Below are 18,509 nucleotides of genomic sequence, written 5' to 3'. Positions count from 1 at the left end.
GGAACTGCCAGACTATTTTCAAAAGTGGCTGCACCATTTTACACGTGTCCCTCGAGAGAAAAAGATACAATAGTACTCTACACCAGGGCACACACACATTTCAAGAGACAGGCCACGGAGGAGGCACCCCGGACCAGCCGAGGAGGTCGGTGCACTGCGGGGTCCGGCCCTTTCTTGCATCTCAGCACTAAGGGTCTCCAGCTCTGGGTACCGCGCCTCTTGGAGAAAACAGAGATAAGCACAGATGTTGGCACAAGCCTGCCAGACAACCGGAGGAGCCGGTGACCCAGGAAACTAAAGCTTCTGCAGTCCGCGGGGATTGCTGTGTTCGGCACACCTGTCTCCGAGACACCCCTCTGCGGCGTTCGGGGACACCGCCCCGCCGCCGCCGCCGCCGCCGCCGCCGCCGCCGCCGCCGCCGCCGCCGGAGCCCGGGATTTGCTGGGATTTCGTCCAAGCGGCCACGGCGAGCTCTGCGCGGCGCGCATGCGCACTGGTCGCGCTGGGCGTACGGACCCGGTTCTCGGCGCCGGTTGCCCGGCGTGGTTCCCGCGGATCGGGTTGTCGGCCTGCCGCCGTTTCTTCCTTCTCCGCCGGATCCGCCCAGCCCCCGCGGGCCCGAGCGCGGACCCGTTTTCGGAGCTGCGGGGCGGGAGCCGGCGCGTCCTCGCCGCCGCGCTCGGGCGGAGGCTGTGTGCTTGCGGACCGGGCCCCAGGGCGCCTCCGATGGCGGGGCCGCGGGTGGAGGTGGACGGCGGGCTCCTGGAAGGGGTGAGTGCCGGGTCGAGGTCGCGGGGTGGGCGAGGGCGGTGGGAGCTCTGTCGTCTCATGTTCCCTCTTCTCTCCGTCCCGCACCCTGGGCAGGGCGGCCAGATCCTGAGGGTGTCCACGGCCCTGAGCTGTCTCCTGGGCGTGCCCTTGCGGGTGCAGAAGATCCGAGCCGGCCGCAGCACGCCTGGCCTGCGGTAATCGGGTGCTGGGCGGGGGCGGGCCTGGGGACTCGGGGGCTGTGGTGACTGCTTGTGGAAACGGGCTCTGGGTCCTTGGGGATGGCGTGGGGCTGGGGAGTCAGGAGCCCCCGGAGTGATGCTGAGAAGATAAGGCTGCAGGGTCCCCAGGGTGCAGTGTTCCGGCCTGGGCTGTTAGCGTGGCCTGGATTGTGTGGTCTTGAAACCTTCCAGGGGCAAGTGTAAGCCCCTGGCTAGAGTCGTCTCATTCCTAAAGACATAGCTTTTAAAATATTCCCTCCACCCCGCCCCCCGTCAGGCATTCCAGCCACCTGGAGAGCTCGGAGCAGCGGGCAAGGTCGATCAGGACCGATGGGCCCCTGCAGCCAGAGGCACCCTGCTTTCTAACCACTGCGTCTCTGCTGCCGCTCGCTAGGCCGTTTGCGAATCGTAGACCAGGAAAGGACCCAGAGACGTGTCAGTCCGCCTTTCTTCTGCGCTCTAGGAAGATGTGAATAGGGCCCGAACGGTGGGCTGTGGAGAAGGGGACAGTGTTGACACCTGACCTTGTTCCTTTTGTCTGGGAAGCTAGGCACGCCCTCAGATAAGGTTCAGGTATATGCACCCGTTAGAAGAGGTCCCCGGTTGAAACCAAACTGGTTCCTTTGAATGTATTTTGTATATAGTCCGTTATGGTAGATCCGCTACCTCCTACCCTTTTGCTTTCTCCACAATCCATTGTGAAATTTTTGACTGAGAGGGAGTTAGTGATGTGCATGGACCTCGTTACCTTTGCCGCGGTTGTTCGCAGCGACCCATTTGGCCTGCAGGGAAATCCAATTCATGAAGGCTGTGTTAGGGACTTTGTTACTCTGCCGGGGCTGCTGTAACAGCCTGCCACAGACGGGGGGGCCTAAACAACAGCAATTCATGTCCTCTCAGGTCTGGAGGCTGGAAGTCCAAGATCAAGGTGCTGGCAGGGTTCGTGTCCTCGGGGGGCCCGAAGGGGGTATCCTGTTCCAGGCCTCTCTCTCTCGCTGCTGTTCACATGGCCATCCTTCCGTGCGTGCACATCCCTGGTGTCCCCCCGGGGGTACCAGCCTCCTCTTCCTCATATAAGGACACCAGGGACAGTGGATTACTGCTTTAACTGCCTCTTTTAACTTAATCGCCTCCTATCAGGGCCTGTCTCCAAATACAGTCACATTCCGAGGCGCTGGGGGCCAGCGCTTCCATGTGTGAATCTTGGGGGAACACGTACCACAGATTATTCCGGAAAGTGCAAGCCAGAGTGCTGGCAGTTAGGTAGCTTTGTTACTGTCCCTCTTTGCACGCTGCAAATTTACAATACCTCAGCGACGTGTGTATAGCTGAAGATCGGGAAGGATGCCTTCACGGGACGCCTCCCAGCGGCCAGTCCAGGTGCCGAAAACCCCAAGGGAGCTCTGACGCCGATGGTTTCATGGCAGCTCCCGTGGCCGACCTTACCGTTTTCGTGCCACGGCAGCTCTGTAACTGAGTCACAAACGTGGGGGGACAGGCAGTCTGAGCGCGCGCATTTTGATGCCGTTTTTGACCCGAAGGCCTCAGCATTTGTCTGGACTGGAGATGGTTCGGGATCTGTGTGCCGGGCAGCTGGACGGGGCGGAGATCGGCTCCACGGAGATATCGTTCACGCCGGGGAAGATCAGAGGCGGGACCCACACGGCGGACACCAAGACGGCAGGGTGCGTGGCACTTCCTCCCCTCCCGGGCGGGCCTGGGGGTCAGACCTGGGTCCAGATGCAGGTCCTGCCACCACCTGGACCCGTGGCTCGACCTCCTTGAGCTCTAGTTTCCTTGCTTTTAAAATGCAGATAAAACACTCGTCTCTTAGGGTCTGAGACAGTGCGGGCACTTCGTTGTTTATGAATTGTAGCTATTACTCTATCTGGAATTTTCTCAAGTGCGTAGTATAGCATATTTGTTTCCTTTTCATTATTATAAATTAAATACCTGAAAACAACCGCTTTCATACTCTGTGGTCATGGTAGTCTTTGCATTGTAGTATATTTTGTTCTCGACTTCCAGCTATAAGTATGAACCATATTCTACTACTTTTAGTCCCGGTATGATCTTGGTGTTCTTTTCTTTCTTTGGAAAGTGGACGTATAACAATTAAATGTGAGGCCAGTCCCATTCACTGGGAAATACTGTCTTTCGGACTGAGGACGCCATCAGTTGCGGATGTGTGTTTTAACCTTAACCTTGGGGGCCTGTGCCTGCCTTCCCGGCTGTCTGTGCTTCCGCCAGTGGTGCTGTGTAAGTGTCGCCGTCGTGGGACCTCAGGAAGCCAGCACAGCTAAGCCTGTTGTGCCTTCCCCCCCGCAGGAGCGTGTGCCTCTTGCTGCAGGTGTCCATGCCCTGTGTCCTCTTCGCTGCCTCCCCGTCGGAGCTGCGGCTCAGAGGCGGGACCAACGCCGAGATGGCCCCGCAGATCGACTACACGGCCACGGTGAGGGCCTGCGAGGGGTTGGCACGCCCAGACGAGCCGCGCGTTCTCTGTTTCACCGTGTCCCGAGCGGTTTTGCGCGCGTAGCTGGTCGTTCTTCACGGTGGGATGATGTGCGCCCTCGGTTCACGGTTGCATCTTAGATGTGTTCATAGCGAAGTCTTTAAAAACAGCAAGTGTCATTATTACGTGAGCCCTGTTGCTTATTACACAAATCAGTTCTTTTATAAACACAGGAGTTACGATTGGGAAGAAAAGCCTCCAAACAAGGATTAAATACCATGTTTGACAGATGTTGGTGAGGATGTGGAGAAATTGGGGCCCTTGTCCTCTGTTGGTGGGAATCCAACAGGGTGTAGCCACTGTGGAGAATAGTGTGAAGGTTCCTCAAAAAATTAAACATAAAAATTCCATATGATCTAGTGATCCAATTTTGGATGTTAATCCAAAAGAGTTGATAAATTAAGATCTCCAAGAGATAATAGCTTTCGTGTGTTCATTGTAGTACTATCTTAATAGCCAAGATGTTAATGATACTTTAAAAAAATGAGAAGGCGGAATAGAACCCTGTTCACCAATCCCCCCCGTAATTTCTTACTCTGTGTTGTATTGAGGGGGGTTGGGAAATAGTGCCCTCGGGGTCCAGACTCCTGATCCGTGACGTATTTTCATTAGACGGACTTGCGCAACCTTGATAAATGGAACACGTTAAGCATCTAATTGTAGCTGCGTGTCACTTATTTTATCTGGAAGCCAGAACCAGCCTCCGCATTTTTATTTCACTTTTTATAGTGCCTCATAAGTAGCTCAGTGCAGAGCACTCGTGTGTAATAAATATACTTGTTGAATCAGTGCCTGTGGGTTGTTAAGGTAACAGTGATCTGATTTTTCAGGTTTTCAAGCCCATTGTTGAAAAATTTGGCATCAAATTTAATTGTGACATTAAAATGAGGTAAGTTACTAGTTTCTCAGACATCTGTGGTGAAAATAGCGGCAAAGCGAGACCTTAGAGAGCCGGCACTCTGGAAGCCGCTCTCGTTACATTTCCTGTAGGAAAGAACTGCGCTTTGTGGCTCGAAAAGAGTAAAGCAGCGGGAGCCCGGGGTGTGAGAGCAGCTACGGGGGCAGTCGCTTGTTGGGGGGAGAAATCGCTTCAGGGGAACCCTGCCCTGAAGCCCCTTCGCGTCTCACGCTCCCCGCGCTCAGTTCCGGCGAAGGCCCACCGTGTGCCCACAGCCCGACCGGGACCGGGGTCGTGCGAGGCTTTCTCTCCCACGTTGCAGTCAGAGCTGTTGTTCGAAGGAGAAGGCCACGTTCTGGCGGTGGCATGGGCATGCTTTGCGGTGCTGTCCCGATGAGCCGTGATGGCCTCGCTGTCCCCTCCTCCTCTCAGCGCCCCCCGTATGTGGATTACGTGATTGCCTGCTGCTCCTTACACGTACTGGTGCCCTCGAACTCCTCCCCTGCTGTGCGCAAAATGGGAAATCCTCTATTTTTTTTCCAAATGGAACCTGTAGTTCTTTGGGTGGCTCGGCCGTGAGTCCATCCCTGTGCCGCTGACGTAGCTTTCCTTACCGCCGACTTGTGTGCGGGTGGGTTGTGTGTGGGGCCGTCTGCCTCCCGGATGGGGGGCCCCTCCTGGCCTCCCCTGCGTGTTCACAGCATCTGTTGGAGAATCAGTGACGCTAAGGATTGGCGTTCAATTTCACTAGTGTTTAGCTACTTAAATACTCATATTACTCACTGAGCATCTTCTACGTGCCCCGCATTGTTTTAGGCACGGGAATGTGCCAGGAACAAAATAGACAAGGTCCTACATCCAGGAGCTTTTATTCTGAAACCACCCTGCCAAGCAGAGCTTCCTGCATTGCAGGAAGTGGCCCCTGTCAGCTCCCCTCTCTGTCCAGCGTGGTGGGCACTCGCCTCATCTGGCTGTCGAGCCCTTGAAATGCAGCTAGTGCGACTGGGGAGCTGAGTCTCAAATTTTAATTTAAACGGTCACTTGGTGATGGAAGCTATCATATTCGGCGGCACAGATCTAAAAAGGTTAGTTGGAAATTTCAAACCTCAATTTTATGGTCGGATGTCATTCACATGTTATTTTGTGGCTAATACTGAGCTTTATTTTTGTCATGCAATCAGTGTATGTGAGCGTGTGTCATATGTTTTTATAGGGGTTACTACCCAAAAGGGGGTGGTGAAGTGATTGTCCGAATGTCACCAGTTAAGCAGTTGAACCCCATAAATTTAACTGACCGTGGCTCCGTGACCAAGATACACGGGAGAGCATTTGTGGCTGGTGTGTTGCCGTTTAAAGTAAGTTGTCTAGATGTTCTTCGACGTTTCTGCGAGTCTCCGTAAGTATTACATCCTCTGCATTTTGAAATGATTGGAAGAACTTAACTTTTAAGTATATCTTTTTCTTAAAAGTTTTCCCTTGATTCATGCAGATCAAGTTTTTATATAATGCACATAAAAGTTGTTTTGTCTTTGACGGCATGAGAACAACTGTGAAAATAACCATGAACTTACTTTACTCTGTTCTTCTGTTTTTCTGTTTTGCCAAAACAGGTGGCGAAGGACATGGCAGCGGCGGCGGTACGGTGCCTCAGGAAGGAGTTCCGGGACCTGTACGTGAACATCCAGCCCGTCCAGGAGCCCGCGGACCGGGCCTTCGGCAACGGCAGTGGCATCATGTGCGGTTCTGGGCTGTCTCCCGCGTGTTGGTTGAGGGCCCCGGAAGAGTGGTCTCGTTTAAATGCAAGATGTGTAGTTTTTCTGTGTTTAAAAAGAAGATATACAGGGTCCTGCTTGAGTGTGGTTGGTAGGGCAATAATATGGGTGTCATAATTTATAACTTCATTTGAACGTTTCACCGAAAATGTCATACGGTGTGCCTGAATGTGATATTGTTATGGTACAGAATTACCTGCGTATGATTTTGTAATGAAAGAGTTTGTAATAAAACAGGGGCATTATTTGTGCTGAACCCTGTATTTCAAAGGGCATTTATACCTAAATCAACTGTACAGTAAATTAAGACAATTATTTACTCCGAATTTTTTCCTGAGGATGGTCTGCCTTTATTTATCTACATAGGGAACTTCAACTTGACGCTAATCAAAAGTTAGCCTTTGACGCTGATCCTCAGAGAAATGTTTCCAGTTTACAAGCAAACATTAGATGCAGCAAAGATCTTTTGGAAAAAAAATATAACTATTATATTAATCTAATTAGTAGTTACTGATTTAAGTGTGCTAAAAGTGCTTTACTTGATGCTTTTGAAGTCTAAAAGTATCCTTTGTGGCTTTTTAAATTTTAAAGTCTCTTCTGTAGAGCTTCTATTAAAGGGCTTAAAGTAAATGTATGTTCTCTGTAGGGTAATACTATCTAAAAACTATCAAACAAAACCAAACCCCTCTGTAGAAAGACCTTTTAATCTGAGGGAATCAGAAAATAACTTAGAGTACAGCATGGTTGTGAAATGGTACCCCGTTGTGCTGGGCAGCACTTTGGGGAGGGCCCCTCCTTCACCTGCCGGTGGATTAGAATCTGGGGTGACTTCTTGTCTGAAGGGCAGAGGGACCCTAAGGCCTTGATGAAGATGGAGAATGCTCATTGTGCCGCTCTCTGTGTGAAGTTCACTTTTGCAACATCCTAGCCAGGTCTAATCCTTTAGCAGTCACTACTCTCCTGCGTTGTATTTGCACATAATTCAGGGACATTTATGGCAGAGGTGGTAATCCTTCCTTCTTCCCACACAGCATCACCGCGGAGACGTCCACGGGCTGTTTGCTGGCCGGGTCATCGCTCGGTAAACGAGGTACAGACAGATGGGACAGTCCGCTCTCCCTGGCGATGGGCAACAAGCTGAGGAGGTCACGGTTAACTGCTTCTGTCTTGGAGTCAATTAAATGTTCGGTCTTTCCCCCAACCTCACCCTTTGAAAGATTTCAAACCCATAGAAAAGTTGAATGACTAGCGAATGCCCATACACTGTCCTCCTGGGTCTGCCAACGATGGACACTGAGCTCCAGGGCGTTGGCAGGGGGGCAGTTTCTGACGTGCTTCAGTGTGAGTTGCGGGAATGCTGAAGTCCGCGGCGTGTCTGGAGCGTGAGTGCCCAGAGCACAACAGCTGCATGGTCACAGCGCCATTTTTACACCCGAAGACTGTGTCTGTCATCTTCAGACAAAACCAGTTGCCTCCAAAATATTCCTTAGATAAAGCAATGTGGGATTTCCTTTTTCTTTGAGCACACACAGCATTTGGCTGTCATGTCTGCCTGAGCCTCTTTTTTGACTAGAGTCGTCTGGTCACCTTGTTTTTCTTTTAATGATACTGACATTTTGAAAAGTCCAAGCCATTTTCTCAAAGGATTTCCCACAATTTGGGTTTGCTTGATTGTTTCATAAGTAGATATATTTGCATATGCTACGTGCTCAGAAGATTAAATATACATAAAATTCTTATCCTAAAAGTGGCATTGGGTGAGTTGAGTAACGTTGGATCAGTGCTAACGGGGATATATTAGTTCAGAGTTTTTGGCTCTTAATTGGTTTTTTTCCACTGTGCCTGTCGTAGGTGTAAACGCCGATAAGGTTGGCATTGACGCTGCCGAAATGCTCTTAGCAAACCTGCGACACGGTGGTGCCGTGGATGAGCATCTGCAAGACCAGGTAATGGCGCTTCCGGTCGAACCTTCGAGCCTATGAGATTTGAGTATTTGGCAGTTGGATTGAATGCACATGTCAATCATTGACTTTCAGACACTGATTGGCGTGTCAGAGTCCAGTTAGTTAGTGAAGTATTATTCTGGAATGTGTGTTCCTTGGATTCCAGACCTCGCCTTGCATGACGCGGCGACAGCAGGTGGCCCAGCGGGCCGTCCCTGCAGTGCTTTCTGCCTGTGGCGTCTGATCCTCTGTTGTCTTCCTGTCCCACGGCTCATCTCTTCTAGCTTCTTCGCTAGTTTGTTGTCGTTGTCACGTTCATCTTCTCCGCTTCTGAACGTGGGGGTGCCCCTCGCGCAGGCGCGCGCCTCTTTGCGGTGTCAGGATTCCGCCCCTCACCTTCCCGGTGATAGTCGCCTGCCCCGGCTCGTGGGTCCAGCTCTCCCTGGATGCTGACAGCTCCCAAATCTGCCTCAGCCGCCCAGACCCTTCTCCTCCTCGTATCTCACGCCTCTCCACTCTCGCCCCAGCACATCTGCTCACGCTGAGAAATGCTAAGGCTATTTCCAAACAACATCTCGTTATGGTCCGCTGCCCGATAGGTTATTCTTTCTGCTGCACTTTTCTTGGTCTCAAGTCCGTGGTCCACATTTACAAATGTATGCTTTAAGGTTTCTCAACCAGCTTCTTAAGGCAGTTTCCCATATTTCTAGTCTCTGCCTTCTTGCCCAGGTCTACTCTACACTCTCCGTATTTCTGTATTAGTGTAGTGATTTACCTGTTAAAAGCTTGTAATTTTAGAGAGTGAAAGAAGCTTGTCATATTATGTATGTCAGCCTGTACAGGTAGTTGGTTTGATTAAATATGTTTACTTTAACTCTGTTTTATTCTTAAACATTAATTTTATTTTACTTATTTATTTTTTAAAAGATTTTATTTATCTTTAGAGACAGGGGAAGGGGAAAGAGAGGGAGAGAAACATCAATGTGTGGTTGCCTCTCTTGCGCCCTCTACTGGGGACCTGGACCACAACCCAGGCATGTGCCCTGACTGGGAATCAAACCCACAACCCTTTGGTTTGCAGGCCAGCACTCAATCCACTGAGCCACACCAGCCAAGGCCTTAAACATTAATTTTAAAAAATCTGTATTGAGGACTATTCAGTGTTTCTCTGCAACACTACAGACTTTGGGTGGCACAGGTAGTCTGAAATCTTCTTAGGACTCCTGGAAACTGAAAGAAATAGAAATTCTTTGAGCTATTTTGATTTCTAGTGTTCTTATATGGCAAGCAATAGAATTTTAACTCCAAGTATTAGTGACTGTGAGATGTTTCTTCTTCTTTTTTCAACAGCTGATCATTTTCATGGCCTTAGCCAATGGAATTTCCAGAATAAAAACAGGGCCGGTTACGCTCCACACACAAACGGCTATTCATTTCGCTGAACAACTAGCAAAGGTGAGCGTTCCCTCAAAAAGGAGTAACTGATTTTTATTGTAGCCAATTTTGGGTCCAGTTTGAACAGACAGAAACCTGAGAGCGGTCATAATCGCTGCCCCCCGCTGATACTCCCTGTGTGGAGCTAACTCGGCCGCGTCACCGAGTCGTGACCACTGTAGGCGCCTGTTATTACTCCCGTTTCACATGGGAGTCAAGTGAGGCAGAGGGAGGAAAGCAACTGCTAAGACTGCTTGGTGTCCCAGGGGCAGAGCTAGGATTTTAAATATTTTACTTTCTTACGATTTTATGGGTAGGGTAGAATATTAGCTGATCGTCTAACATTTCCCAGTCCTCTTAACTCTGAAATCAGTAGGATTTCTTCATAGAAAATTTGGGAAATAGAGAAGACAGCGGCCCGTAATTCCCTTTGCTAGCAAAACTGCTGTTGACATTTAAGTTTTTTTCTCCACTCTTAAAATTGTTCCTCTGCATTTTCTACAGCTAATGCACACAGCTTCATTTCTTGCCTTTTTCAGTAACGTGTAGCGTATTTCCATTTACTACAGCCTTTATAATGTAATTTTGTAATATAAAATGTATAACTCAACTTTATGAAGGAAGGGGCTGACCTTAAGCATGTTTAAAAATCATAAAAGTAATTGCACACTAGGTAACTTGATGCCTGACAAGATAGAAGAAGTACAAATGCTTGGGTACCATGTTTTAGAAAAATTTTAGGAGGTAGGTAGTGGGGGGCATTACCATTAAATAAGTGAGATTTAAAAATCGATTATTTGCCTGCCCTACGCTCCTGGGGGTTCTGGTTCAGGGGTTTGGAGTGGGACAAGGCTGCTTGTTTCCACCAAACTCCACAGGTTTGTGAGCCTCTGTAAGAGCCACGGCTCAGAAACAAACTATTTGATGTGTAGGCTGCAGAATTTCTTGTGACCCGTTTGCTCTTTCTGCCTCCAGCTGCCTCAATAAAAGGAGTTTGATATTAACCCCCAGCCTGTTGAAGCTGGAATTATGGGCTCTTCCCTCTGTTGCCATCCCTACTGTATTTATACGCTAAGTACTTTCCTGGTTTCAGGCTAAATTTACTGTGAAGAAATCAGAAGATGAGGAAGATGCTTCTAAAGACACCTATATTATTGAGTGCCAAGGAATCGGGATGACAAATCCAAATCTATAGGGTACTGGGCTCTTAAGGCACCTCAGTGATCGGTGGCACTCACTCATTTCAACAAGTACTGCAAGGCGACGAGTAAGAAGCGACTTGTTCAAGAGCCTGGCTCCAACTCGGAGGCGGGGTGCAGGGTGCCCTCGGTGTGCTGAGGGCGCCCCGTCAGAGCCCTCGCCCTTTGAACGTCTCCCGCGATCTGGCAGGACGATGGATGAGTCAGCAGACATGTCCGACGGCAGCCGATTCCAGCATGGAAGTGTTGACATGTGTTCTTTCCCCTGAAGTGTGCTTTTCTTTTTTACGTAATAAATTACGTCAGGAAGGGTGCGCTGGCTGCGATTCCTGGGCAGCTTGGATCTCTTCCCTGGAGTCTCGGGTGACCATTACGAGGCGACCTCCTGCACCGGCCTCGCTGTGCCGATGATTGACTGAGTGGGCATTTTCTCATTCTAACTCCACGCACCTTCTTTCTTGTTGGGCACTTGGTCAATATCGGTTTTGAATCTGGGGAACACGTTGGGAAAGCCAAACCAGGAGAGCTGCAGAAGTTCAGCCCCAGCTGTGTTTCTTCGGGTTGGTTGTAGTCTGAGATCGTCGAGCGCCTTTAGAACGGAGGGCGCCTTCCCTCGCCTGCGCTGTCGTACCCCGGGCCGTCCCCACCGGGATTACTTCCCGTCCTGGGGCCGTGCGGCCGTGACGCCCGCGAAGCTGGTTTGGTGCGTGAGCTGAAAGAGCTGAGCTGTCCTCCGCTGAGGAGCTCCTTCACCCTTGGTTCTGCCCCGCACTCCACCCGTGATGGCAGTCCCGGGCGGGGGTCCAGAGGGCGGTATCGCCACACACTTAGAAAGTGCTGAGCGAGTCCGTGTAGGACAGTGGAATGAAAAAGATGACCCCGTGTGCGTAACCGTGACTCTGGCCTGTGACCTCTGTGACTTGCACGGTTAGGTTCACTTTGCTTTGAAGGTGAGGGTGACAGTATTGCTTGCTATTTATATTTTCACACCATAGATAAATTTCGTATGTTGTTTCTCACAAAAGAGATATGAAATATATCTCTATGTTAGAGGAGGACTACACTTTTAGGATAGTTTTTAGGGGGGGTTGTGATAAACTTGGGGTCTTGAGGCTCACGTGATCCAGGCAGCTTCCGACAGGCTATGCCACCAGCGGTCGCTGGAATACGGAGTCTGGGGACTTGGGAGAGAGGGCGTCAAGGTCCGCAGTGAACATGCGGAGTTCGTGGTTAATCTGGGTTTGGGCCCGTCCCTCCTGTTCAGCCTCAGTTTAGGGAAACATGCGGGTGCAGCTACTGTGAAGAATTTCTTGGTAAGTCCCAGAAGTGACTGGAACTTCTCTTTTCCCTAAACAAAATTCTATTGCTATTCTTACTTCTATGGCTCAAATTTTGTTTCAACATGTTTCTTTCTTCTATTATTTTAAGACCATCTAATGCAACTAACTCTGTTGATTCAAGCCTATGTACAGGGGCTTTTGAGAGTCTTCCTTAACCCACGGCCTTCAAGCAGGAACATTCATTTCACTTGTTTCACACAATGTGCCCCCACGGCGCCCCCCCTCCCCCGCATGAATTTCAGGTCTGCAGGGGCGGGTAGCATTTAGAGACTTTGTTTCCAACATTTCCTACCTAACTTAAGATGCTTCCTCCTAAAGCTGAGCTGCCTGCAGCCCAGATAGGGCTTCGCAGATTGTCCTGTTGAACTTCTCTTGCACAATCACCACTCTTCCTCTTTACAGAGGAGAAGTTAATTTTTTCCCCGTTTTATTTTTACAAGGGCGCACTCCCCTGAAGAATAATAAAATCTCCAAGGCATCAATTAAAGGGACGATTTGAAATAAGTCTCTCAACCAGGGTATAAAACTGCATCTTCTATATTGGCGTGATTTAAGTCGGAGGTGAAAGCTTCCATGTTTCCTTTCCACAGATCAACATCACATCTTTAAATAAAACTTATTTTTCTGGTTATTTGGAGAAATGTTTTCATTAGTTTGCCAGAAGCTTACGAGACAGTTTAAGTCTTTTTTTAAACTTTGGGAATCGACTGCTCGGTAGGGATTATGAATTATTTCTTTGCTCTTACTCATCCCTTCCATGTGAGTGTTGTTACTTCTATAGCCTCTATCACTAATACTCTGTAAATCACGCACATGACAATTATTAATATATATTGTAAAGCCCCGCATGTGCTTGACAGCCTTTTAGCTCTTGGTTTCCATTGTGCTGTCTCATCCCAGTAACTGACAAGAATCATCCATAGATACATCTAATTTTTTGAAGAGCGTCCAGCTCACTGAGATACATTTCTATAAAATTTTACTTTTATATTTAAGAATATTTTTTAAAGTATATTTATTCTCAATTGTATAGTAAAGCTAATTATAATTAACCAAGCCAGGAGAAATTTTCAACATTTTAACTGAGTCTTCTGTTCCCTGAAAATTATAACCTAATGCAAATTAATGTGCAAATTTTTATTGCAGAGAAAAATGGCGTGGTGAACTTTTAAGCATAAAGATATAAAAATTAGGTGATGGAGACGTACGTTTTCAGTGGAGCTGGTGGGTATCCGAAAGCCGCGGTGCGTAGACCCCAGTGAACGGGACGTTTTACTTGACAACACAGCCCTGGCACACCTGTTCTCTTGCGCTTTGCAGACACTACAGTTTTCCACAAATTGAAGGCGAGACCCTCTACCAGCAAAAACATTACGACTCACCGAAGGCTCCGATGATGGTCAGAATTTTTTAGCACTGAAGTATTTTCAACTTAACTTAGATGCATTTCTTTAGACATACTGCTATTGCGCAATTAATAGACTGCAGTATAGTGCGAATGTGCCTTTTGCATGCACTAGGAAAACCAAAACCTTCGTGTGGCTCGCTTTGCTGCGATGGTCTGAACCAACCCGCCACGTCTGTGAGGTCTGCCTGCACTTACAGCTTTGAAGTGAGATCCTCTGCTGTTCCTTGAAATGCATGGTGAAAAACGTGGAGGCCCACGCACCTGGTTGAGGGCATTTCTCCGTGCGTCCGTGAGGGGTCTCGGGAAGAGGCGAGCCTCTGAGCCGGTGCGCTGAGCCCAGCAGCCGGTCTCCCCAGTGGGCATGGGCCTCGCCAAGTCTGTGGAGGGTGCAGATAGGGCCCGTAGTGGAGGGGGGCTGAGTCCCCTCCTGCCCGAGGCTGGCCCGGGGCCTCGTTGTCCCCTGGCCCTCCTTGCACCTGGTTTCCAAGCCCTCGGACCCAGGCTGGAACCTACACCCTCGGCCCTCGGGCTCAGGCCTGCGAAGGACACCGCTGGCCCCCTGGGCCCAGCTTGCAGAGGGCAGGCCGTGGGACTTCCCAGCCCTGTGACCACAGCGGATGGTAACTGTAATAAAACCATCTCAGTGTGTATAGTGGGTTTCTCAACATACATGTGCATTTCCTGTTGGTCCTGTTTCTCTGGAGAGCCCTGACTAATGCAAGGGATGCCGCTGGAATCGGAGTTGGAAGGAGGGCTTCTCAGGGACGGATGCTCCGGTCCCTCGACAAGGGTCTTCCCCTGGTGATCAGACCGCGGGCCGGTGCAGCTGGTACTCCGGCTCCTCAGGGCGGGGATGCAGCCTGGCAGGTACTTGGATGTTTCAAGTGCCGTGGCCCAACAGATGAGCACAGGGGGGCCGACATTCCTTCTGTGGGCACAAAAGGGAGCAGAGCAGGGTGTGTGCGGGGCCAGGTGACAGACGCCGCCGCCACCATAGCGGCTGGAGTAGCCCCAACGGGAACTGGAAGCAGGAAGAGCCCTTTCTTCTTCCTCTTTCCAACCGCCCGCCGAGCTTCCCCTTGCGGAGCCTGGCCCAAAGCCACGGGAGCCTGGAAATGATAACCTCCACACCCAGACATCACAGAAGGGAGTTTGGAGAGGGGCGCTCGGAGCTGGAGGCAGTGGGCGCCCGGTGGAAGGGACGAGTGGACTCTTCGGGTGCTTCGGCGTTCATTCCGTGTTCCCGACCGCAGCAGTGACTACCATCTTTTTTCTCTTGCCTGACCAAATACGGCTGTCCTTACAGACAAGGATATTTTCATCCTCTTCTTCACAAGAGTGGCCCGAAGTCCCAGCGGTCACATCGCCACCTCCGGGTGACGTTCCTGTCTCCCTCAGTCCCCGCTGAGTATTCTGTAGCATAGGGACTAAATTGTAAAGTCATTCACCAAGAACAATCCTTATATAAAATAAAGGGGGAGGGGCGGGATTGGCTACATAGATACCGATAGGCACATATCACGCCAGGAGGCAGTGTGCCCAGAGCAGCTGTCCACTCCGTTCCCTCTGCCCCCCCAGCCCTCGCTCCCACGGGGTCCCCTCCTCGTGGGCTGTCTTCACCGTGCGGCTGTGGTTCCACCTTCGCCTCTCCCACTGGGGCCAAGAGCGCTCAGAGGCTCCTCGGGATGCTGCGGGCTCCGCGCACAGACCTCCCTGCCCCATTGTTGCGGCACCGCTCGGCCGCCCTTTGTCACCGGGAGCAATTCCCACCAGATTCAGTGACCCCTGTTCGTTACTTCAACAGCATGAAGACTCGGCGTGGCCAGTGCCAGCCTCGTCGTGGCCAGTGCCAGCCTCGTCCTCCATCACGGAGCCTTTGTCAGGGCCTCTAGCGGAAGTTCTCCCCCGTAGGGAATTAACTCAAAGTTGCAGGGATGGGAAACAAACTGGGGGGGCCGCCCCCACCCCGCCCGGACCCGCACAGTCTGGCTGTGGAGGGTGAGGGCCCTGGTAGTCTCTGCTCCCAAGGATTGCACATCCCATAAAACAACAGCGCCCCACGCTTTTAGCGTCTCCCAAAGGTGCTGCAACCGAAGCCTCAGTCGGCTGCGCGTCAGCCCTGCCGCTCCCGGGGGACGGTGCACCTGGCTGGGCCAGGGAACCGCAGGCATGAACTCGCGGTGCACGTCTGCAGTCGGGGAATGGATGGGTTCCTGGGGCAGAAGCAACGTTGTGTAGAAAGCCGTGAGTCCACGCGGGGCCATTATGTTACCCCTTGCTGTGTCACAGATGGCTTTAAAACTTAGCAGCTTAAAACAACACATTTATCTTTAAACACTTTCTGTTGGTCAGGAATACGGGCTTAGCGGGGTGGTTCTGGCTCTGGATCCCAGGAGGCTGCATTCCAGCCAAGCCACTGGGTGGGCGGGCACGGTCATCCCCAGCCCTGAATGGGGGCGAAGGCTCCACCTCCAATCTGGCTTTGGGCTGTTGGCGGCTTCCGTTCCCCCGAGGCTGATGAGCGGGGGGCTTCTCACAACACGGCAATGAGCTTTGGTTTACTCGGTGTGGGGAGGCACGCAGAGAGAGCCCGCAGCGTGAAGCCATGGTCTTTTTATACCCTAACCTCAGAAGAGACAGCCCATCATTTTTGCTGTATCCCGTTAACTGGAAGCCAGACGGTAGCCCAGCTCCTACCCAAGGGAGCGGGGTTACAGGAGGGCGTGGGCAGCAGGGGGGGGGCCTGGGGGCCGGTGTAGGGGCTCCCTACAGCAATCACACTGGCGGAAACAGGCCATTAGGGCTTTGAAGCAGGTACCTGTTCTTTGCAGAAGCAGCTCTCAGTTTGCGACTGGGCCCTGGTGGAGACCCACCTTCTGACCGGGGACATCTAGAGTTCCTGTGACCAGTGCTCCCTGTGACAAACTGAATGTTCTCTGACCCGCCAGGACCCAGGCTGGGGGAGGCATCAGCAAGCCAGCATCCGGTAGACATGGCGTAAATGGGGTTAGGCGCAGGGAGCCCCTGAAGATATGCGATGTCAAGGGGGGCGGCATGGCCCCCCGCAGCACCCGCTCCTGCTGATTGCTGCCTGCGCCACCTTGTGGCCCCATGGGGGAGCCCCCGTCACCCGTTGACTTGGCAGGAAAAGCTGAGGCCTCCTTTGCGGGTGGCTCTGCACCCAGTGTTGGCCTCACGTGGAGGCAGACGCTGCAGAGGTACAACCGCACTTGCTGGGCGGGGCTGCGGGCGGGGACATGGGACGGGCGTGGGGGCGGGAGAGCCTCCCGGCCGGCAGAGCCGGAGCAGTGCGTTTGGTCGCCCACCCTGTCGGGACGGAGAGATGGCCAGAGGGCGAATACACGGGTTCACGGACGGTGACTGGCCGTTTGCCTGAAACGACGCGGGCTCAGAATAAAAAGCCTTGGCAGGTTGGTGAGGATGGGTGACAGAGGATGGCGGGAGAGGGATGCGGCTGAAACTTTCAGGGTGAGCCTAGGGTGTGAACAAACTCGTGTCCCATGTGACCGTTCACACAGGGCACCCACGTGGCGGAGACAGAAGGACCGAGGGGCAGCACCTGAGGCAGCCTCCTCCTGCAGACAGTGGGGCGGGGCCCCGCGCCGCAGTGGCCGGGCCGGGGGAAGCCTAGCCACCCGCGTGCAGCGCCACGGACGACCCTCACTGAGGCTGCTCTCCGCGCCCCATCGCCGAGGCCTCCCCGGCGGAGGCGGCCGCCCAGTCCCCCCGGGGCCCTTTTCCTCAAGGAAGACCGAGAGCAAACTCCCTCGTGGCAGGCGGTGCCCGTGGGGGAGGCAAAGCTGGTCCTCCCTGGGAAGAACCTACTCAGAATGTGGGTTTGCTTCTCTGCCCGCAGTGCTCTGCCAATATGAGCGGCTGTGCTGGTGCCCATGGAGGCTCGGTGCTGCTGCTTCAGGCCAAGGAGCGTGTTGCTAAGTCGTCCTTGAAGGAAGGTGGGAAGGTGGGAAGGTGGGAAGGAAGGAAGGAACGAAGGAAGGAAGGAAGGAGGGTGGGAGGGAGGGAGGGAGGGAGGGAGAAAGGTAGGGAAGTAACATATCAAAAATGCTAAAAGTAGCTGTTTAACGGGAATTAGGGTAATATGTATACAAGGACAGGTAAAAGTAGGTTAAATCACCAGCCATCATTCCCTAAAAGGTAAATTGTAAGTAAGGATACAAAATAATAAGAAGGCAACGCAAATAAATAATACAATAATTAAGAAATAATAAGAATACAAGAATAAACTGTTTCACGTACTCACAACCGTAACCCTACTTTTGCCCACCCCTATAGATACTGCTGTGTCTTCCCGTTTTTCCCAGTTTCCCAAATGATGCGGCTAGACTCATACAGGAAAATACGTCCTAAGGGGGCTGGCAGATGGCTTTTACACGGCGCACCTGGGGGAGCCGTCCCCTGGCTGGGCAAGGGCTGCTCGGGGCGGGGGGGGGGGCCGCTCGGCTGGGACCGCGACTTCAGCTGTTCTTTCCGGGCCACTTGGACGCGGACGGTGGCAGCCCCTCGGTCACCCCCGTTTCTCTGTGCCCTCAGCGGGTCTCCAGCGCTGGTGCACAGAAGCCTCTTGAGGGAGACTGACAAAGTGCAGACTCCCACCCTCTTGCCCCCTGAAGTCTGGCTCAGGAATCTGTATGTTTTTCAAGGGAACCCCTACCCCCACCCCCAAGCAAGCGACGTGCTTGAATTGTCCACGTAACACCCGTCTGAGGGACCCTGCTGCACAGGAGGCCCCAGGGCTGGGGAAGAGCTGGAAGAATTCACGTAGGACTTGGGGAGAAGCAGGTGCAAGTCAGATTGTTATTCTGTTGTCAATAGGATCGGATTCCAGAAACTCAAGGAGAAAGACAACCCCCAATCCTTTTTGCCTTTGCTTAGCATTGATTCAAAGCGTAGCACGTCACTGCGCTCACGTTACCAGCCGAGTGTGCGGAAGGGTCCTAGTGGCATGAGAAAGGCCGCACACAATGCTGCTGCT

At 51.9% G+C, this 18,509-nt stretch overlaps 1 protein-coding gene across 1 annotated transcript; it reads left to right on the top strand.

The window, feature by feature from the left end:
• The first annotated feature begins 637 nt into the window (after positions 1-637).
• RTCA (RNA 3'-terminal phosphate cyclase) lies at positions 638-11,418 on the top strand. Its single transcript, XM_054564709.1, has 11 exons — positions 638-771; positions 865-965; positions 2,531-2,674; positions 3,318-3,441; positions 4,332-4,390; positions 5,613-5,754; positions 6,010-6,134; positions 7,203-7,261; positions 8,023-8,117; positions 9,465-9,569; positions 10,642-11,418. The coding sequence occupies exons 1-11, from the start codon at positions 727-729 to the stop codon at positions 10,741-10,743; spliced, it is 1,101 nt and encodes a 366-aa protein (XP_054420684.1). The 5' UTR covers positions 638-726; the 3' UTR covers positions 10,744-11,418.
• Positions 11,419-18,509: the final 7,091 nt, after the last annotated feature.

Source organism: Pteronotus mesoamericanus, unplaced genomic scaffold, assembly GCF_021234165.1.
Source record: "Pteronotus mesoamericanus isolate MK-2021 breed Mesoamerican mustached bat unplaced genomic scaffold, CSHL_Meso_final scaffold_99, whole genome shotgun sequence".
In the NCBI taxonomy this organism is placed as follows: Eukaryota; Metazoa; Chordata; class Mammalia; order Chiroptera; family Mormoopidae; genus Pteronotus; species Pteronotus mesoamericanus.
This window is presented reverse-complemented; position numbering and strand designations above follow the sequence as displayed.